Genomic DNA, 23,229 nt, shown 5'->3' with positions numbered 1-23,229 from the left:
CATTTAACTCTACTTTTTTATAATGCTTTATAGTTTGTATGCATAGAAATTAATTAACAGTCTCTTACTAGGTCTACTATTACTAATTTATAGTGTGCAGCTAATTTATTGTTATATCTTAGCTCTACTACATAAGTTATATTAGACTGTTATAATTTCTTTAATTTACACCCCCTTAGCTTGCTATACAAGGTGTTAAAGTGTAGCTAGTCTAGAGTGTTTAAGGCGCTTATGCTATAGCTCTGCAGATGCCTTTTATAGACTACGTTTAGTTCTTGTGTTAATTATGTATGTATAATATAAGCCCTCCTGTAGTAGATAGTACTCTAACACCTATTAGTTATAGATCTCTATAAGATCTCTAATTATTATCCTATCTAGGGCCTTTAAAGCAGTTAGCTCTGCTTGTGTGTTCTACTAGATTCCTTTCTATTACAGCAGGCAGAACAAGACTAGGTTGCACAGTGCAGCGTTATGTAGTACAAGACTGTATGCTTAACTGTGTGTTCTATGCTTACTTTTTAAGCTTAGTGTAATAAATCTATAGCTTTAAATTTATACGCAAGAGTTTCTAGACTAGATAAAGTCTTCTAGTGCTAGTAGATAATAGTTATAGATCTAATTAAAATTATTTATAATGTAGCATGTTAAGCCTAAGTTAAAGATAAATAATTTTCTTAGTAGATATCTGTTCTAGTTTAAATTAACTATAGCTAATAATGCAGCTGCCTTAATTCTTAATACGTTCTAGCTTTTAAGTTAGTCTTCTTATATCTCTAGCATAGGTGTATGTAAACTTTTTAGAGTTAGTATCCTTAAATTATGTCTGCGCTGCCCTCTAAGTAGGCCTTAAAATTCTAAGTTATGCTTGCGCTTTAATGCTATAAGCTCTTTAACTCTCTTATTTAGCATCTACTAGTCTAGTGCTCTGTCTAGATAGACATAGAAGCAGTCCTTTAGTGCATAGATGTGTCTACATGTAGGACATTTAGTGCCTTCTGTTTTAGCAGGTTTCTAGCTTAAAAATAACTTCCTGTTATTTTCTTAATAATGTTAATATTAAGGTCTACTCTATTTTCTTAACATTACAACTTCTGCACTATAGGTGTCCCTATTTATGCTCTAGGTGGTCTTCCTACTTTTAGTAAGGTATAACAAGTTATTTGTTGTAAAGGCAGCTTTATGCTTTTTTATACATATTAGATAATTTAACATTATGTGTTTTTAAAAGCGCTTTATTATTTCTTTTTAATTTATGTCTAGTGCAAACTATTTGCTTTCTTAAAAGGTTGTAGACTAATAAGGGGCAACTTTATTTATAGTAGTTAGAAAGTCTTTTGTAACAGCATTAAACTGCGTTGTTTCTAGAACATTTTGTGTCTCTACTTCTGTGGCAGCATAATTATACTCTGCTAGCTATAGGTTCTATATGCTTGCGTTTTTTAGCAGCTTTAAAGATACATTATATTAGTTACACATGTGTTCTTATTTAAATTAGTTGTTAACACTTACTGTAGCTTTAAGGTTTGTAATCTACTGTCTAAGTAGTTAATCTAGGGAACAGCATGTACGCTGCAGATGCGGGCTGACTGTTAACTAGATAAAGACAATAATCTGTTAAAGGCTTAATTGCTTTCTTTTATAATTATGTCTATTACTCTTGTACTTGTTAGCCTTAATCTTGTAGTATTTAATAGCTTCTTTAAAGGCTCTAACACTGCTTGTTAATAGCTTGTTCATGTGCGTAGGCGTTTTAACGTTGGAGGCTGGTGAAAACTCAGCTATTAGCGGCATCTCTAGAGCTCTTGGTTTAGAGATCATTTGGATGGTCAACTTAGGATCCACTTGCGGCCAGATTCCGTGCGCTACACATCTCAATTGCAGCTGCATCATCCAGGCTCTGTAGTCGGTGTGGTCTCGAAGGACGACTGTCGCGTCTCGAGGAGGCTGGGTGGCCATTTTGTATCAATGGAGGCACTGAGACTCTTAATTGTCAGATTAAAGGACTGTTTCTAGGCTTCCTGAGATAAATGATGGGTTTGGATATGATGTATGGGATGATTGATTGATTGTGTTCATTTATTGATCCTTTTTCTGCTCTACTTGTGTTGCTCGGCTTTTTGTTTTGCCGATCCGAGTCCCTCGCGCACTTGCCCTATGCGCGACCAGCTTGCAACATGCTGCAATTTGCTGCAAAATGCTGCAAAATGCTGTAACATGCTGCAATTTGCTGCAATTTGCTGCAACATGCTGCAAAATGCTGCAAAATGCTGAAAAATGCTGCAAAATGCTGCAAAATGCTGCAAAATGCTGCACCATGCTGCAACATGTAGCAATTTGCAGCAACATACTGTTCGAGCTTATTGCTCGTACTATGTAGCAGCTTTCGTCAAACGTTCCTTCTGTCTTGACAGTAGGTGCGCATATCTGACACTAGTAGAGTATAATAATAGACTAAATAGATAGGTATATAAGTACTTTAAAGCTAATCTAGTTCTAGATCGCTACTATATACTATTATACTTTATACTTTATAACACTAGTTGTTATAACTTTATTATTAGTTATAAGCTACTAGAGGAAGTAGGTGTGTCGATTAACTATAAGAACTATATATTAAAATAGCTAAAAAATAATAAGCTAATTAATTATAAACATAATATTAACGTACCTAACGGGTTGGCCGGCTACTTTTGCTAAGCCCCTACTAAAACCACCCCATTCTAGCGCAAAACAGCCTACTTTAGCCCTATATAAAGTAATACAACATAAAATATTATATACAGTCTACTTCTGCTACTTTCTTACATGTATGCAAGTTATGCCTAGTCTAATTACACTGCCTACATTACCTTTAACTTAGCTTACCTTTTTTAGCGCGCACTTGTGTCTTTAGCTTCTTCCTATTACTACGCACTCTAAACTTCTTTAAAGCAGTTAGACAAGCTCTATTCTTAACTATTAAAGTTTTTTCTGCCTAAATTTGCTTTTTTTTTATGTAATCTATGTTACATAGCAGCTTTATTTACTACTTAAAGCTTTATAATCTTTTTTTATACTAACACTAGCTTATAGGCAATAATTGCTGCCCTCTTTAAAACTTTTTTAAAGGCCTTTACTATAGATGTTAGTAAGCTATTTATATACCTTTAAATTTTTACTTTTATAAGTATTAATTATAACTTAAATTTAAAAGTATTACTTAGGGTTTACAACTGCTAAGGCTTATTATTAATAAGTAGTAGTAATAAAGTACATAACTAGATGTTAAGGGCTATTTTAACTTATTCTAAGTTAAATAAGACTAAACTAGCGCTTTAAACCCTTTTTTAGATATTACTAAAAGTAATTACTACATTATAGGCGTGTATAAAGCATAGTATAAACTTAAGTTTTATAATATAAGTAATCTAGTTATATATAAGATCTTTAGCTTAGCGCTTATATACTTTTTTTAAAAGAAGTAAAATAACCTATATTAAAAGGCTATAAAAGGTGTAATAAGTATAAAAGTATATAAATAGTAATAATTTTATTCTTTTTATAGTACTACTAGAAATTAAGTAAGTTATAGCTTTTATAGCTATTAATAATAAAAAGCTAATAAGCGCTTATAACCTTTTTTTATATGCTTATTAAAGTGCTTTAACTACTACAGCCTAAGCTTATTTATTATTTAGCTATTTTTAGAGACTATAATAACCTAGTTTTAAAGTAAATTCTTTTTTTATACTAGGCAAAGAGGTAATAGCAGCTTTTAAAGATAATAAAGAGTAAAATAGCTTACTTTGTTATGTTAATGCCTTAGATAACTATTATCTACTTTTTATTACTTTACTATATTACTTTTAGCTATTTTTATTTTTCTAAAGATATAATAACTGCTCTAGTTAATATCTAGCTTATTATAAAGCTTAACTTATTAAAGTTATATATGTGTTTATCTTAGATACTATACTTAGCTTTTATATTAGCTACTAGGTAAAACTAGCCTTAGATAACCTCTAGATCTTTATAAAGCACTTTTTTATAATTATACTTATAATTAAACTTTATTATAAACTTAAAGTAGTGCTTAACTTATATACTAGGCTAGTTTAAGCTAACCTAGCCTAAATTACACTCTGCGCGTAAGGAATTAGCTATATTAGGTATAGCTGTAAGCCTAAAAAGAAATCTGTGTGTAATAAGCTTAAGTATGTACTTAATAACTACTTTTTTTTTTAAGCTTAGTTAGATTTCTTAATTTAGGCTAGCATTTTACTTATAAAGGCTGTCTAGCGTGTTAATTACTTAGTGTTATGTAAAAAACATTATAAATAGCTGTAGCATGTTATAAGAAGAGTTTTAAGTTTTATTTAAAAGCCTAAAAAGTAAGCTATATTTAATATTCTTTAGAAGATTTAATTTAGTCTTGTTGTTAAGGCATTATGTAGATAGGTAGAGTGTGGTAGGGGCTTAGCAAAAGTGGCCAGCTAACCTGTGTGGCCGGCTAACCTGTTAGGTACGTTAACATTTTTATACATAACGTACCTAACGGGTTGGCCGGTCACACGGGTTGGCCGGCCACTTTTGCCAAGCCCCCACTAAAACCACCCCATTCTCTTGCAAAACAGCCCACTTTAGCCCTTTATAGAGTAATACAACACAAGATATTATTTAGAGTCTACTTCTGCGACTTACTTACACGTACGCAAGTTATGCCTAGTCTAATTACACTACCTACATTGCCTTTAACTTAGCTTACCTCCTTTAGCGCGCACCTGCGTCTTTAGCTTCTTCCTATTACTACGCGCTCTAAACTCCTTTAGAGCAGTTAGACAAGCTTTATCCTTAACTATTAAGGTTCTTTTTGCCTAAATCTACTTCTTTTTATGCAATCTACATTACGTAGCAGCCTTATTTACTGCTTAAAGCTTTATAATCTTATAGCCTACCTTATTATGTTAATGCCTTAGATAACTGTTGTCTACTTTTTATTACCTTACTATATTGCTTTTAGCTGTCCTTATCTCTCTAAAGCTATAACAACTGCTCTAGTTAATATCTAGCTTATTATAAAGCCTAACTTGTTAAAGTTATACCTGTCTTTATCCTAGATACTGTACTTAGCTTTTATGTTAGCTACTAGGCACAACTAGCCCTAGATAACCTTTAGATCCTTGCAGAGCGCTTTCTTGTAATTATACTTGTAATTAAACTTTATTATAAACTTAGGGTAGTGCTTAACCCACATACTAGTCTAGTTTAAGCTAACCTGGCCTAGATTGCGCTCTGCAGGCAAGGAATTAGCTATATTAGCTACAGCTGCAAGCCTAGGAGGAAATCTGCGCGTAATAAGCTTAAGTATGTACTTAACAACTACCTCCTTTTTAAGGCTGTTTAAGCTTAGTTAGATTCCTTAATTTAGGCTAGCATTCTGCTTGTAAAGGCTGTCTAGCGCGTTAATTGCTTAGTGTTGTGTAAGAGACATTATAGATAGCTGCAGCGCGTTGTAAGGAGAGTTTTAAGTCTTATTTAAGAGCCTAAAGAGCAAGCTGTATCTAACGTTCTTTAGAAGATTTAATCTAGTGTTGTTGTTAAGGCATTATGTAGATAGGTAGAGTTTGGTGGGGGCTTGGCAAAAGTGGCCGGCCAACCCGTGTGGCCGGCCAACCTGTTAGGTACGTTAGCTTGTTTTTAAAGATAAACTTAAGTTACTAAGAAGACACTAAAAGATGTAATAAACTTATAAGTGTAGCTATACTTTAACTAGTTAGTAAATAAAAAGTAATTAAGCATTTTATGTATAAAAAGAATTTTAAAAAGATATGTAACTAGCTTAGCACTTTAAAGCTAAGCTTATAACTTTATTATAAAAATTACTATAACTTAACTATGTTATGTAATACACTTATTAATGCTAGTTTAAACATTAATGTAATAAGCCCTACTACTTTTATATTACATGCTTAATAAAAGAAAGTTATTATTAGTTATATAAGCATATATAAAGTAAAGAAGCTTATTTAAGACTATTAAAAAAAAAACTAGCTTAACCTAGAGAAAGAGCTTTGCTAGTTAATTTAACAAAAGCTTCTAGCACTATTATATGCAAGAGCTACGCTAGCTTACTTTTTTAAAAAGGACTTTAACAAGCTTTTAATTTACTATAAAAAAGTTAACTATAACATCTAGCTTATAGCAAAGAACACACTATTAAGTAGCCTACTATATAGTAAGTTGCTAAAGTAACTTAAGCTAGTTAAAACTTACTTTAATAATTATTTATAACATAGTTTTATTATATATAGCAGCGCTAGCTATGCGTCTTTAGTGCTGTTTACTAAGAAGCTAGAAGAAAAGTAGTAGTTCTATGTTAACTACTAAAAGCTTAATGTAATTATAAAAAAAACACATACCTAATTCTTTTAATTTAGAAGACTTTTACCTACCTAGTGTGTTCTAGGGTGTTTACTAAGCTAAACATATAATAAGCCTTTTACTGCAACTGTCTAAACAAGAAGGTAGAGGACCTTACTACCTTTTAAACGCAATATAGTAACTATAAATACTATATACTACTATTTAGCTTATGTAATAGACTAGCTATGTTTTAACACTACATTAATAAAGTGCTTTATAGCCTACTAGATAGCACTTATATAGTATACTTTAATAATATTTTTATCTACTTAAAAGACTTATTCTAACATAAAGAACATAGTACATAGGTGCTTTGTTAACTACTAGATGCTAGCTTTTAGGTAGACATTAAAAAAAGTAAGTTTACTATTACAAAGACAAAGTTTTTAGGTCTAATTATTAGTACTAACAGCATGCGCAAGGACCTAGAGCAGGTAGTAGCTATATGTAAATAGCTTATACTAACATTAATTAAAAGCTAATAATTTTTTTAAAGTTTTACAACTTCTACTAAGCATTTCTAAAAAACTATAGATTTATTATATAACTACTTATAAAGCTACTTAAGTGTAGTGCTTAGCACTACTTTAAAAAATGTAAGCTAGTAGTTTTTAATTAAGCTAAAGACTTAATAGTATTAGACACTATCCTTACACACTACTTGTCCCACTGCTAGACACGCATAGAGACAGACGCTAGTAACAGAGTTATAGTAGGTGTGCTTTCCTAGCTGCAAGACAACAGACTCTAGCAACTAGTAGCTTTTTATTTAAAGACTATAAGCACACTTTAGATAAACTATAACATTTATAATAAAAAAATGCTTACTATAATATAAGGCTTCTTAGCAGAGCTTGCTCCGCTCCTTTCTGTGGACTTTGGTTTTCTTTAGTTAGGGCTTAGCAGCTAAGAATTACTGCTTTTAGCCTTTTTAGGCTCACGTAAGCATAAAAACAGCAGATCCTTAGATAATTATTTCCTGCGCGAAAACTAAAACCTTGCTACGCGTGTTGTCTAATACCTGTCTAATACCTCCTGCTATAACCTATAACATAGTACCTCTGCTATTTAACGCTAATAAACCTCCCCTACTCTATGATAATTGTCATCACCCTATAGATCTACAGAGAGACAGGATGTTCCTCTAATAGAAGGTTTAATATGCGCCCTGCAATACACAAATCCAGGCAAGGAAGCGCCCTACCTAGGGCAGCCCTATACCTCCACTGCTAGCTAAGAGGCGTGCTCTTGCTAATATCACATATGTCGCAAATAACAGACTACAACCCTATATCCTGCTGTTGTCTCCTCTAGTACCTCTATGTTGTTATTGTTCTACGCTATTAGACTAGGCAAATAACATGTTTAAAAGAAATAGCAGGAGGAAGACTTTATATTAAAAGTGTTGCTAATTAAAGAGTAAAGTTAATATTTATACTATAAACAAAAAACTAGCACATATATTACCTTTTATAAACTTTAGCCTATTAAGCTTCCTTCTTTACAACATTCTTACACAACAGACGCCTTAACAATCTCCCTAATATAAAATCCCTAGCCTATTAGGCAACCTCTCTAATATACTACCTGTGCTATTTACTCTAATTAGTTTAAGTATATAATGTACCTAGAAGCTACTATTAACATAGATAAAGTTTTAGTCTACACCCTCTTAGTTGCAGAGAGCAGGTACAAATAAAAATAACCTTAGCAACAGTTTAGATAAGGACATTAACGTAGATATCTTCCTAGACGCTAAGCGCTGTGCGTATAATTTTCTATCTGCGCCTGTACCTATAAATTTTAACAATGTTAAATTCCTTAAAGACTAGGCTATACTAGAAGTTAATAAAGGCTATATTAATAACTTCTATAAAGGTCTACTTAATATTAAGTTAGATACATGCACTACTTGTAATTAAAGGTAGTTTAACATAGAATTAAATTAATAGGGTACTTGTAAGAAGTGCGCTACTAATTTACTTAAATATAGACATAAGAAGAAATTTATTCTACTTTAAAAAGACATAAATAACTTTAATTCTAGCCTTTTACTAAACCTTCCTAAGTTAACTACTACTAAAGAGCAACTACTAGCACATGTACACATTAATATAATAAACCTCTCTGCTAGAGTAAGTAGGCACTTTGTACATTATAAACAACTGCTAAGTCCTTTATTATAACTTTAATAGAATGTAAGTGCTAATGTATTAGTATTAGACAAGGTATTAGACTTATTAATTTATAAGCACTTAGCTAGCTACTATCTATAGCAAGCGCATTACTATCTAGGCTTAAGATGTGCAGCTTGTTATTTGCATTGCTTAGAATTTTAGCTAGTACTTTAACTTTGCTAATAAGTACTTACATAGATAGACCTACTAAAAGGTGTTCTCTTGCATAGCATTTATAGGTATATAGGTCTTTACGTAGAATTTATAAGAATATAGTTTATAGGTTTTAGTCTGCAGACTACTTTTTATTATCTGCTCTGCTTATAGTCTTCTTTTATAGGCTTCTTCTAATGCAGTCTTCTTCTCTAGAAAGAGTTTAATAAGTGACTTAAAACAAGCTCTGCTTATGCATTCATTTATGAACTGTTATAGTATGTTATAAGTAGTAAGCTTAGCTTATAGGCTTATAAATAAATAAGCTATTTAGCGCCTTTATAGACTATTAAGTATTAGAGTACTTTTTAATTAAGCATAAGCTTACTTTATAGTAAATGCACTAGGCTATAATAGTAGCTAATTATAACTTAAAGCTTACTTACTAGCTAAGGACTGTAAATGTAGTAGCAGACATGTTGTTAAAAAAGTAGGAAAAGCTAAAAACCTAAAAAGATAAGAATAAGGTAGCTTATACGCGCGATTTTTTTATAGCACACTAGATTAACCTAAGCACTGTTAAAGCTATAGTACACAACTTAGCTTAGTAATCTGCAAAAAAACTACTAGCTATAAATGCTATAAAAGTAGCTACTAGTAATACTTTTATAGCTTTTTTATTTTTAGATAAGCCTTATGCGCTAATTAACTATGTCTTTAAAGTAAACTAAAACTATATAAGCTTACAGCTATATTAAAAGTAGGTCTAGAATAAAGTAAAGACACTATAAAAGCTCATAAGTAAAGGCTTTCTTACATGTAATAGTAAGCAACTAGTAGTTTTAGCTATCTACTTTATATAAACTTATTTTATTTATGTAGTTTACATAACCTAAGTAACTACTTACTTAAGTAAAAAAAAAGACTTTAAAACTACTATATAACTAATACTACTAGCCTTATATAAGCTAGAACATTACTAACTATGTTATAGTGTATAAGGCCTGTTAATAAAGCTACACACCTTAAAATAAAACCCTAGGACTACTTAAGTTACTACTTATTCTATAGTAAGTCTAGCAGGATGTTTCTATAAACTTTAAGTTGAAGGGTTTTCGCGAGAGAAAAGCTTGCGCAGCGCTAAGGCGCTAGCGCGCTCGCTTAACCCTTAGGGAGATCATGTGACTAGCAGCGGAGCTTGACAAGCAGCACCGTTACAGTACCTCTTATACTACATAACTTTAGCTGCCTACAGCTATCGGTTAGTGCTAGTAGGTAAGATAACATTAATATTATATAACAGTAAAGCTGTTATATGCTACTTATTAGACTATTTATATTAGCTTTTAACGTACTTCACAGGCGAGTTGCTTACACACCTGAGTTGCTTACTTTTGCTAAGACCCTACTAAACTACTTTTTTTACACTAATGCATTTCTAACAACACTACTTAGACATGCTAAAAGAACATTAGATACAGCTTACACTTTAAGCTTTTAAATAAGACATAAAACTTTTAAAGAAACATGCTGCAGCTATGTACAGAGTTCTTTAAAAGATAATAAATAACTACAGCGCTAGATAACCTTTATAAGCTAATTCTATAGCTTAGGGTTGCCACTTTATAGTAATTACTATGTTTTTAAAAACGTTATTATTACTTAATTACATAAGCTATAATTCTAAAAATTAATATATAGATGCTAAGTAAACTAGTCTATAAATCTATAAATTTAAATTATAAAAATTATCTTTAATACATTTATAATAAATAAAAAAGAGAGAAAAAAAGAAGAGAAAAATAGTAATTACTATTACTATTACTATTTCTGCTTTTTTTCTCTTTTTTTCTTTATTACTAGGGATACAAATTTATATAGTAGAATCTAATCTTATAGATCTATACTTTAGTATACCTAGTATCTAAGTTTAGGTTTTTAGAATATTAGCTAATGTAATTAAGCTGTTATAGACTTTTTAAAAAAATAGTAATTACTATTTTAGAATAGTAATTACTATAAAAGTGGCAACCCTAAGCTGCTGTAGCATGTTTCTTTAAAAGTTTTATATTTTATTTAAAAGCTTAAAGTGTAAGCTATATCTAATGTTTTTTAAGCATGTTTAAGTAGTATTATTAGAAATGCATTAGTGTAAGAAGAGTAGTTTAGTAGGGTCTTAGTAAAATTAAGTAACTTAGGTGTGTAAGCAACTCACCTGTGAAGTACGTTAGTATAAAAAAAAAGTAAAAAATTTAAAAGATTTATATATTTATATAAAGACACTATATAAACTGCTAATTAGTAGCAGAACTAGTTAAAAGAGTAACACAGATGCGCTCTAGGCTATTAGGCTACACAAAAACATTAAAGACCCCCACACTAACAGTGTTAGAAAAGAAGAAGGAAACAGTGTTAGAAAAGAAGGAGGAAACAGTGTTAGAAAAGAAGGAGGAGAGCAGGGTTGCCGTTTACTATAGTAATAGTAATTACTATAGTAATAGTAATTACTATGCAACCTTTAAGCTCTAGTAATAGTAATTACTATTACTAGGTGTGTATAGTAATAGTAATTACTATTACTAGGTGTGTATGGTAATAGTAATTACTATTACTAGGTGTGTATAGTAATAGTAATTGCTATTACTAGGTGTGTATAGTAATAGTAATTACTATTACTAGGTGTGTATGGTAATAGTAATTACTATTACTAGGTGTGTATAGTAATAGTAATTACTATTACTAGGTAGGTATAGTAATCTAGTAATTACTATTTACTAAAAATACTATAAAAGTATAACATAAGTCTTAATTAGCTATTTAAAATTTTTAGCACTTTTAACTTTATTTTTCTTATTTTACTTAGACTACTATATTTAGATAAACTTAGTAAACTAAGTAAAATAATTTAACTAAATAAACTAATCTAACTAAATAAAGTAAATAATCTAAATAAAGTAAATAACTTAAGTAAACTAAGTAACTTAAATAAACTAAGTAACTTAAATAAACTAAGTAACTTAAATAACTTAAATAAACTAAATAATTTAAATAAACTAAATAACTTAAATATAAAAAATAACTAAAGTAAAAGAAATAACTAAAATAAAGGAAATAACTAAATAAATTATATAACTAAAATAAACTAAATAAATAAAATAAACTAAATAGTTTTTATTTATAGCTTTACTCTATATAACTACGAGTAGTACTATTATAACTAGAGACGCTAGTAGTACTTTTATTTTCTAACTCTTTTAACTCTTCTTTATCTTCTAGATTTATTATTTGTTTTTGTTTTCCTTTAGAACTACTAGGTAAAAAAGTATAATTATAAAAAAGTTGCTTTTTACTATAAGAATAGAAATAGCAATTATAAAAATATCTACTTACTAAATATAGTATAAAATATATATATATATTTTTAACATTAATTTTTTTACTAAAACTAAAATTATAATATAATATAAATAAAGTTAGTAATATTAATAAGTAGAATAACTTTAGTAAAGTAAATATATATGTTAAATAGTATTATATAGCGTTATTATATATTATTATTATATATATTATAGTTGTTTAAATTATAGTAATTACTTGTTAATTTTTTTTTAGCTTTTATAGTTTTTATTTTAATAAAAAAGCTTTATATATTACTAGAGACATAAGAATTATTATATACTATTATAATAATTATTACTTTTACTACTTAAAATCTTTTTCTATAAAATATCTATCCACAGAAATAGTAATTACTACGTACCTCTAGTAATAGTAATTACTATTACTAGAAAAATAGTAATTACTATAGCAATTACTAGGCGCTTCTAGTAATAGTAATAGTAATTACTAAGTGCTTATAGTAATAGTAATTACTATTACTAAAAAGTGGCAACCCTAGTCTATAGTAACTTAAAGTAATGCCTGTAGGTTGCTAAATAAGGCTTTACATAAAGGCTTAATAGTAAACATAGCATGTTCTAGTTCTAGTTATTTTTAATAGGCTTATATAACAGTAGTGTGCAGTAAAACATCCTCTTAAAATTCTGTTCTTAGTGCCTTTTATGTAAGTGTAAGCTTATTAATTATTATTTTAAAAACTTTATGTAAACTTTTATTAAAGTTCTTTTATTAGTATTATGTAAAAGTTATTATTGTCTAGTTTATCTAGTACTAGCTATAGTTTACATTAGTGTTAAAGTAACTGCTTAAGGTGTTGTACAAATGCTTCTAGTTATGTCTAGGGCCTATGTTGTGCATATAGTACATATTTACCTAACCTTTTAAAATATCTAGAAAGATGTTTGTGTACTAAGTTTTCTAGATATCTAGCTATTAATATAGATTAATAAAAATCTTTATTTTATTTATAAAGATGTTATATAGTTAACTTATATAGTTATTATTTTTTTATATGCTTTTTAAAATTATATAATCTTATTTACTAGAAGTTTTTCTTTAGCAGTTTCCCTCTAGGTAGAAGTTTGTACAGGTTATAATGTAGTATAGATTGTGTAGGTAGTATTAGTGTTGCATACACTACTGCAGGCAGTAGTGTGTACAATTAAGGGTGTGGAGCAGGCGTTAGGTAGGGTGGCATGTATTGTTTATACAGTGATTAGTGTAGTGCTAGCTAAAGTATAGGAGCAGGTAATGCTAGTACATTTAGTGTTAATAGCAGCATTATGTTTAGTCTGCTTCTATGTAAAGCTTTATACAGTAATAAAGGTTATGTATAAAGCCTTTTTAGTGTAATTACTTTTTCTTATGCTATATTATACAGCTTCTAGGCTTAGGTACCTTTAGTGCCTAGCTATAGTGTAATTCTCTTATTCTTTAGTACTTATATAAGCTCCCTTTTAAACGCGCAGCTAAGTGCTAAGAAGTCTTATAGTATTTATTTTTTAAAATCTTTTATATATAAACTTAAAAAGGTAGCGCCTTTTTAAGTTGTTATGTGTAAATTAGTAATTATATAACTTATGTATAATTAAGTTTATAAGCTTATTAAAGCCTTTAATATGTTAATTTTATTATTTTAGTACTTTAGGCTAGTTTTGTTTTATAGTGTTACCTCTAATATCTTTATATCCTTTATAAGTTATTTATATAATAAAAATTATTTCTTATTTTTTCTATTATTACATAGAGTTGTTAGTTGCTAGTAAGATTTTATTATAATAGTATAGTTAATTACTTTTTTAGTAGATTACGCAGGTACTGCTATTATCTAGCTACTAAGTTGTGCAGCTTTAATAGCTTTAGTATGCGCCTTACACTATCTCCTTCTTACTTTATATAGTAGCAGAGCTTGCTGTATAATGTAAAGGATTAATCTGCTATTATCTAGCTACTAAGTTATACAGCTTTAGTAGCTTTAGTGTGCGTCTTACACTATCTTCTTCTTACTTTATATAGTAGTAGAGCTTGCTATATAATGTAAAAGATTAATCTGCTATTTTAAAAGATAAGTAACTAAATAAAGTACCTTATAAAGTATAAGTGCTCTATTGTTACTCTTTCTAGAGAATAAGTAACAAAATAAAGTACTTTATAAAGTGTAAGTACTTTATTATTACTTTTACTAATTTATAGTTAATTAAATTAACTACTAATTAGTGTTAAATAGGCTCTAATAGCTAGCTGCTTATAGTATAAGCACTTAAGTAGTAAGAGTAAGAGTAGTGTACAGTGTGCACAGCATATAAGGTAGGTAAGGTAAAAGCAACATGTTTCTAGTTCTATTACTCTTGTCTTTCCTTTGTACAGAGGAAAAGGGGGATATCTAGATGTTTACGCACAGAGGTTTGCGCACAAGCATTATGTGACATAGATACGTGGTCCTGCTTGTGCGCGATCGCTTGTATCTAGATTGTGACGCTGCTGCTGCGTACAGACAATAAAGTAATTAAAAAAGAAGACTTATAAAAATAATAAGCGCATAAAAGATATTAAAGCAGCTATAAAAGCTTTACTTTATAAAAAAAAAAGTAACTTAATAGCTTAAGCTATAGCTCTAAAATAATACTTAGCTTACTAAGAAAACTTAAAAGAAGCATACTGTTAAGAAAACTACTATGTAATAGGAGATAGTTAAGTACTATAAAGTAGTAGATAATAAGGAAGGTGTTATAGGGCTATCTTAGCCTTAGAAGCAACAGCGTTAGCTAGCTTACTTAAAAGACTTTAAAATATATAAGGATTTATAGCCCTGCTTATAACAATTGCTACACTTAAAAATTAACTAAGATATAATTTATATAGAGCTCTAAAGCTTTATTTTTAGGTGATAAGTGGCACAGAGATTTCTGTTGCACGAGCCACTCGGTTGCGTAAGCAGGTGAGACCTTCTAATATTTAGTTTAAAACTAGATGGGAAGCTTTTATAAATTAATCCTAGTTGTTCTTAGTCCCAGATGCACTAGTAACCACTTCAAACAGGGGCACTGGAGGTCGTCAGGGTGGTGCAATGCCGATCCTCTGATGGTGCACATTTGGCGTTTTATCTTCTCGTCTCCCGTAGGGTTGGCCTTGGCGGTGCCCTCTCTGTCCACCAGACCGTCGTAACACTCTTATGCCAACAAAATAGGCTCTCTTGTCCACATCCCTGCCGCAACTAAAAACTGCGCTCCCGCAAACCCTAGAAGTATCCGGATCTGCAAGTTGAACCCTCTAACTATCAACTTCCTCACTTCCTTCTGCAATTCTACAGGTAAATTCTCAATCACGTGTGTCGTCTTAAAGATCCCTTGAACCTCCCCTAGAGTCAGGATCCCTCTGAACTCCCCTCTAAGCCAACTATTCATGACTGCTGTTACAATTGCAATCCCAATGGCCCCGCCGAGGAGCCTGAACTGGGCGACTGCAGCTGTTCCGATAGCTAGGTCGCGCGCTTCGATTGCAAAAGGCATCATCAGCGTCGTGACGCCCATCGCGAGTCCCACTCCCAACCCCGTGATAACTTGGATTCCATACTGCCCTTTCCAATCTGGGTTTCCCGGGTGTAGGGTGGAGAGGAGCACGAGACCTATCGTTTGGAAGGTCGCAGATGCAAACATCAGGTAGAGTGGTGGCAGGCGGCGCTTACTAGCTAGGATGGCGACAAGAGAGGCACCGGTAGGACAAGCGAAGGAGAAGGGGATCAGGCGCAGGCCGGCTTGAAGCGGGGTAAAGTTGTTTACGACTTGGAAGCGGAGGGGAATTTGCACAACGAGGGTCGTGAAGGGGACGCCAACGAGAAAAGAGTTGCTGTGAAATATTATGTTAGCATTGACTAGATGGAGGGAAGGAATGAGCGTAGGTTAACATAATAATGCCCATGATGACCCGACTTCTGCAGAACCTCCAAGGGAAGATGGGCTGTGTATTGTCCCTTCCCTCTGCTTGATCTCTGCCTTCTCTTTTCGTGACAAGCCATTCGTATGTGAAAAAGGCAATGACCAACGGCGCAGAGATCACGAGTGGCGCGAGTACCGTCCTCGAAGTCCATGCAGCAAGTGTGCTAGCTTCTTCCAGACCAGCGACACACAGAGCAACAGCTGCCAAAAGTAGAGCAGCGCCGAGAAAGTCGATGTGATGCATGGAATAGGACATTCTTCTTGGAGAACCACTTTCGCAGGGAAAATTGCTTGGCATTGTGATAAGAAGGAGGATGAGTGCAATAGCGCCGGATGGAACACTATGAGAATAGTTGAGAAGTAGATTATATAAAATGATTGTTGGTGGCTTACTTGAGGAGAAACACCCAAATCCATTTCGTATGAACATTGATAAGACCGCCAAAAATTGGTCCCATAAGTAGTGAAAATGCGAAGATAATAGTCACTAGTACTGTATAGATTGGATATCTGGCTGGTGGCACCATCTCGAACAAGATAACTAGAGTGAGGGAGTACGCTCCTGAGCCTCCTAGTCCTTGGAATGCTCGACATACGATGCTGAAGCACACAATATCATTACTACGCATGGATATAGGGAGAGGGTGACACATACAGTTGGGCCATTGTCTGCACTGCACCACATCCTCCAGAGAAGACGAGGAAGATGAAGATAGCGAGAGAAATCATAGGCTTCCGACCAAAGATGTCACTAAGTTTGGCCCAGATAATCATAAAACCTATTGAATAGCAACATCAGCATCTCCCTCACACTTACCAGCGTATAAGCGGTATATCATACTAGTGTAGGTGATGAGATACGCTGTGACTGCCCAACTACTACTCCCAAAGCTCTTCAAGTCATTCGTAATGGAAACTAAACTCGTGCTAACAATCGTGATTTCGAAGTTGGCGAGGAAGATGCTTAAACATAATCTAACAAGACAATTTAGGATCTGATCCACGACCCCAAGAAGCATACAACTAGAGACGTAAAAAACGCGTTTGAGGGGTATAGTATAAACAGGCCAACGTACGCGAAAGTCACCAAGTGCAGCCTCCAGCCACTGAGATACTGTCGAGTATTCTCTTTCTCATTGATCTCAGGTGTGGTAGGCAGTGCAATGACTTGTAAATCTGCCTCGTCCATTGAATACCTTGTAGAGACTTGGAGGTTGTCTTCTTGCCTAGATTGTAATCCTTCAGCTTCTTGGCTAAAAAAGAGAGGAAAACGAGAAAATATGAAGATGCACGTTGAAGGGAAAAATTATGAGACTAGAAAACTACAGTTGGTCTTTTCACCCCATCTCCTGGCTTAGCGCTGCCCTTTTGCTTGAGTTCATTTAACCTCGTTTCAGGGAGTACATTGGTGCTGCACCAGAAGGCCGAACTATTCCAAGATAGTCGCTAGGCTGGTGCCGTTCGGCCCTTAGAAGAGCGCCGGGAGTATAAGAGGGAAGGTAACACTCCATGTACTACTCTTGGGTTACCGCGGCTCATATGATCTCGACGTGTGGGACTCCTTGCTTGCTAAGGGGCGTTGGTGCACATCGGTATTGTTATACAAGTAGATGTTTGTGCCCCTCACCAACTGGCAGGTCTGACACCCGCTATCCGTGCTTTCAGCATAGCCCTATCGTTTCTGCTGTCAGCGTCTCAGCCACCCACTTGCGAACCAAGAGTATGGTTGCACCACTAACAAAGGAACTGTGTACACCCCATCTGTGGCTGTCGTGTCGGGTTTCCTTAAAAGGTCGTATAGCGTCTTCTCGTTCCTACTGGCACGGTTCCTAGCCCGGACCCCAGTCTTGTCCATAGAGAATGTACAACCCTCTCACTCATAGCAATTAACGTCAACCCGGTCTCCGACATGTTACCTAACGTCGGCGCACATGTGTGGACCTTGCTAATATGTGTTAGTTGACATGCCGTCTTTGGTTAAAGATCTATTGTGCCTCACAAACTTTACAGTATGTGCAGTTGCATTAATAAAGTTTTTCTAAAAGGGCTTGCCTAGGGATAAGGAGTTCGGAATAGCCCGTGCTTGAGTGAATTTATTTAAAATAGACAAAGAATCTAGCGTCGCGATCTGCAGTTCCGCTGCTAGTATTAAGGTTTAGAGCAGGGTTGCCACTTTTTAACTATTACTAAAGGTACTTAGTAATTACTATTTCTATAAATAGATATTTTATAAAAAAAGATTTAAAGTAGTAAAAATAATAATAATTTATTATTTAAAGAAGAATTAAACTTAGAATTAAATACTTTATGTAACAGCGCGTACCGCGTCACATGCTCTGCGGCATCAGCTCCCTCGCTTGCGCAACGAGTAGCACCTTAGTGCTATAAGTAGCGCCTTAGCAGGGGGCATACATGTATATTTAAACTCGCAGAGCAGCTCCTCTACTCCTTAGTTTAATCTAGTTGGGTTACACCACCTCTTGCTTGTAGCTTGAGCATGCCGATCGTGACACTTTACCTAGTAGTTCTAAAGGAAAACAAAAACAAAAAATAAATATAGAAGATAAAGAAGATAAAGGTACTACTAGCGTCTCTAGTTATAATAGTACTAATAGTAATAATTGTAACAATTCTTACAAATTGTTCCATCTCAGATCGCTTAGAACCTATCTAAAGAGTTCCTATATCAGCCCTAACTATAACTTAACCCTGTCCCCTGCAGTTACCTCTATTTCTCTAAGTATTTAGTTGCACCTCTTCTCTTAGCTAGCTTAGTAGTTTTCTAATATTCTTTGTACAAGGCCTATAGGTGTTAATTAAATTTCTAGGTTATTAAGTTCCTACGCACTTCTATATGCCTCTAAGTAGATTTCTACTGAATTTAGACTTATTATCTTACCTGCGCTATTATATTAAAAAACTTACTTTTACTAGTAACAGCCTTATTAATAATATTATATTATTTATTTATTTAACTATATTTAACTTTAAAAAGTGTTTAATTTAGTTTAAGTTCTAATTTTTATATACTATTATATTAAATTATTTAGTTAATGTACTTTACAGGCAAGTTGCTTACACACCTACGTTACTTACTTTTACTAAGACCCTACTAAACTACTTTTTTTACACTAATGCATTTCTAATAACACTACTTAGATGTGCTAAAAGAATGTTAGATATAGCTTACACTCTAAGCTTTTAAATAAAATATAAAACTTTTAAAGAAACATGCTACAGCTATGTATAAAGTCTTTTAAAAGATAATAAATAACTATAGCACTAGATAACCTTTATAAGCTAATTTTATAGCTAACTTATAAAGGCTAGGTAATAATAAAAAGCAGGTAATTATTGAGACTATACTTAAGCTATATGCGTAAGAATTTTCTCTTTAGATAGCATTTATAGCTAATATAGCTAATTCTTTACACACTAAGTGTAATCTAGGCTATGTTAGCATAAACTAGCCTAGTATATTTGTAAAGCGTTATTTAAAGCTTAAAGTAAAGTTTTAAGTGTAAGTATAGTTAATAAATATTTAGCTTATAATAAAGCCTATCTTACTAAAGTTATATGTGTTATTATTTTAAATGCTATACTTAGCTTTAATATTTTCTATAAGGCTAAACCTGCTCTAAATTACTTTAAAACTCTTATAAAAAGCTTTTTTATAGTTATACTACACGTAAATATTACTTTAAGCTCTAAATAACGCTTCCTAAACATACTAGGCTAGTTTATGCTAATATAGCCTAGATTATACTTAGCGCGTAAAAAATTAGCTATAAATGCTATAAATGTTATCTAAAAGAAAAATCTTTACACGTATAGCTTAAGTATAGTCTTAATAATTACCTGCTTTTTATTATTACCTAGCCTTTATAAGTTAGCTATAAAATTAGCTTATAAAGGTTATCTAGTGCTGTAGTTATTTATTGTCTTTTAAGAGACTTTATACATAGCTATAGCATGTTTTTTAAGAGTTTTATGTCTTACTTAAAAGCTTAGAGTGTAAGCTATATCTAACATTCTTTTAGTGTGTCTAAGTAGTGTTGTTAGAAATGCATTAGTATAAAAAAAGTAGTTTAGTAGAGTCTTAGTAAAAGTAAGTAACTTAGGTGTGTAAGCAACTTGCCTGTAAAGTACGTTATTGTAAATAAAAATTTAAAAACTTTTTATAAACTAAAGTCTTTAAGTTTAAAACTTTTTAATTTTTTATAATTAAAATTGTAACAATTCTTACAAATTGTTCCATCTTAGGTTGCTTAGAACCTGTTACAACCCACAATTGGACCGTAAGCAACTAGTTAGCTGTCCCCCACTGTTTGAACAATTAAGGATAGAAAGTCCTTAACTCCTTGCCTAATAAGTCACGTGACTTAACAGACAAGGAATAGACTAAGTTATTAGACTAATGTGTGGCGGAGTGCATTATCTAATAAGCGTAAGGCGTTTAGACGCAGATGAGCGCTAATGCGCGCAACAGAAGGCTGCTGCGCTAGGCGCTTATTAACGCTTAACTACACGCAACCTAATAGATATAGTCTAAGATCCTAACTTTACTTAAAAGCTATAATTAATAGTTAGTTTATTCTTTACATGGACTAAGTAGTATTACTACTTTTTAATAAGAAGTAATTTAATTATATATCTTACACTATATATACCTTCTCTTTTATTCTACCTAAGGAACTGTTTAATCTAAGCGCCTTATACTGCTGTTGTAGGGCAAACTATAGTTAGCTGCCCCTCCTTGTCCTAGTAACTACGCCCTAATAGACTATACACTTGCTTAAGGTTAGGTTCTCTCCCCTCTGCACTTCTAATCTCTCTTACAGGCCTAGAGTTCTTTAGACACTATTTCTCTAAAGTTAAGATTATAACATTAATTACTACTCTTTAATAAAGTATAAATTCTTATAACGTACCAAATAGGTTAGCCAGCCACTTTTGCTAAGCCTCTACTACACTCTACCTATCTATATAATGCCTTAACAACAACACTAGATTAAATCTTCTAAAGAATATTAGATACAGCTTACTTTTTAAGCCCTTAAATAAGACTTAAAACTTTTCTTATAACACGCTACAGCTATTTATAATGTCTTTTATATAATACTAAGTAATTAACACGCTAGACAGCCTTTATAAGTAAAATGCTAGCCTAAATTAAGAAATTTAACTAAGCTTAAAAAAAAGGTAGTTGTTAAGTACATACTTAAGCTTATTACACGCAGATTTCCTTTTAGGCTTATAGCTATAGCTAATATAGCTAATTTCTTACGCGCAAAGTATAATCTAGGCTAGGTTAGCTTAAACTAGCCTAGTATGTAAGTTAAGCACTACTTTAAGTTTATAATAAAGTTTAATTATAAGTATAATTATAAAAAAGTGCTTTATAAAGATCTAGAGGTTATCTAGAGCTAGTTTTACCTAGTAGCTAATATAAAAGCTAAGTATAGTATTTAAAATAAAGACATGTATAACTTTAATAAGTTAAGCTTTATAATAGGCTAGATATTAACTAAAGTAGTTATTATAGCTTTAAAAAAATAAAGACAGCTAAAAGTAATATAGTAAAGCAAGGTTGCTACTTTTTAGTAATAGTAATTACTTAGACTAAGTGCTAGTAATTACTATTACTAGAAGCGCCTAGTAATTGCTATAGTAATTACTATTTTTTGTAACGGCGCAGGCAAGACAATGGGTCCGAATGCGGTATGAATCCACTCAGAGGCATATAGGAGTGCGTGGGGACTTAGAGACCTGGGAATACTAATGACACCTATAGGCCTTGTACGTAGGATATTAGAAAACTACTAAGCTAGCTACAGGGGCAAGGTGCAACTAAATACTTAAGGGAATAGGGGTAACAGCAGGGGACTAGGTTGAGTTATAGTTAGGGCTGATACAGGGACCCTTTAGATAGGATCTAAGCAACCTAAGATAGAATAATTTGTAGAATTATTACACTACCTCCCTCTCTATAGGCTAATAGTCTCTATCTGCAGTGTGTAGAAAATATTTAGAACTAATTTAAAACTAATTTAAATAGAATATAATAAGTACAACTATCTTAACTAAAATTTCCTATTACTAAGAAATAAACTAAAAACCTAATACTAATATAATGCCTTTATTATAATGTTTTTATTTAGTAGTAACTAGCAGTGTAGTTATTATTAATATAGTAAATTTATTATTTATAGCAACAAGTGTTTGCTTACCTTACTTATATAGTTTAGTTAATGTTTTTAGTTTCTTTTTTAGCTATTATCTAAATCTTTACTTTATAGGTATTGTTGTGCACCTAACATTCTATAGCTTAGTCTACTAACTAATTATAGTATTAAAGAAATTTACTATGCTGCTCTACCCCCCTCTTAGAGCCTCTTTAGAGGCCTTTTAAGTTATCTGCCTTTAGGCTGCCTACGCCCTAGCCTATAGCCTTTAAGTTAAGTTCTTTTTTTAGTTCTTTAAATTAAAAAAATATAAGTATTATGCCTTACGCAATAAAAAATGCAACTTTGTATAAATATAGTTTAATATAGCTAGGGTATAGTTTACTAACACGCACGTAGGTCCCTTTATATTGCAAGGAGGAATTCCTAGTCCTTTAGGGCTATTTTAAGCTATAGGCGGCGGCCTAAAATGTAGAGAGTAAAAAGGATAAGAAGAGGGCCTTTAAAGCTATTTTAAAGTTTACTTAAAACCTAGCGCAAGTAGCATAGGTTATAAAGAGTTAGAAAGCTAGGCTTTTTATAGCTAGTGTTTAGGTTGCCTTATTCTACTAGAATACTAAGCTGCTTTAATAGGTTTTAGCCTTAAAAGCTCTAGTGTCTAACTTTTAAGTAAAAATTATAGCGCTTTTAGGCAGCTAAGGACAAGGTAAAGGGGGTTTAGAGAGAGTCTAGAGAGAAGGGAGGAAAGGAGAGAGAAAAGGAAGAAGGGCAGAGGAGGAGGAAAAGAAGAGTCTAGAGGTGTCTAATAGCTTGCTGTTAAACCTCCTAAGCAACATGTTTATAAAGTTATAATAATATTATATAAAAATATAATCTAACTTCTTACTTTTATACTTTATTATCTACTAAGTAATCTATGCCTTCTATACTAGCTTTAAAAGCCTTAATTTATTTATATAAAGCCCTTAAAAGTTC

At 32.2% G+C, this 23,229-nt stretch overlaps 1 protein-coding gene across 1 annotated transcript; it reads right to left on the bottom strand.

The window, feature by feature from the left end:
* Nucleotides 1–15,304: 15,304 nt before the first annotated feature.
* On the bottom strand, nt 15,305–17,088 carry BDR25DRAFT_381267 (putative multidrug resistance protein fnx1; the record flags this gene model as incomplete). Its single annotated transcript, XM_033697701.1, has 5 exons — nt 15,305–15,980; nt 16,039–16,410; nt 16,463–16,669; nt 16,725–16,848; nt 16,911–17,088. 5 exons carry the CDS (start codon nt 17,086–17,088, stop codon nt 15,305–15,307), a joined length of 1,557 nt encoding a protein of 518 aa, XP_033541267.1.
* Between the last annotated feature and the right edge of the window lie 6,141 nt (nt 17,089–23,229).

The sequence above is a fragment of the Lindgomyces ingoldianus genome (assembly GCF_010093535.1).
Source record: "Lindgomyces ingoldianus strain ATCC 200398 unplaced genomic scaffold BDR25scaffold_46, whole genome shotgun sequence".
NCBI lineage: Eukaryota > Fungi > Ascomycota > Dothideomycetes > Pleosporales > Lindgomycetaceae > Lindgomyces > Lindgomyces ingoldianus.
This window is presented reverse-complemented; position numbering and strand designations above follow the sequence as displayed.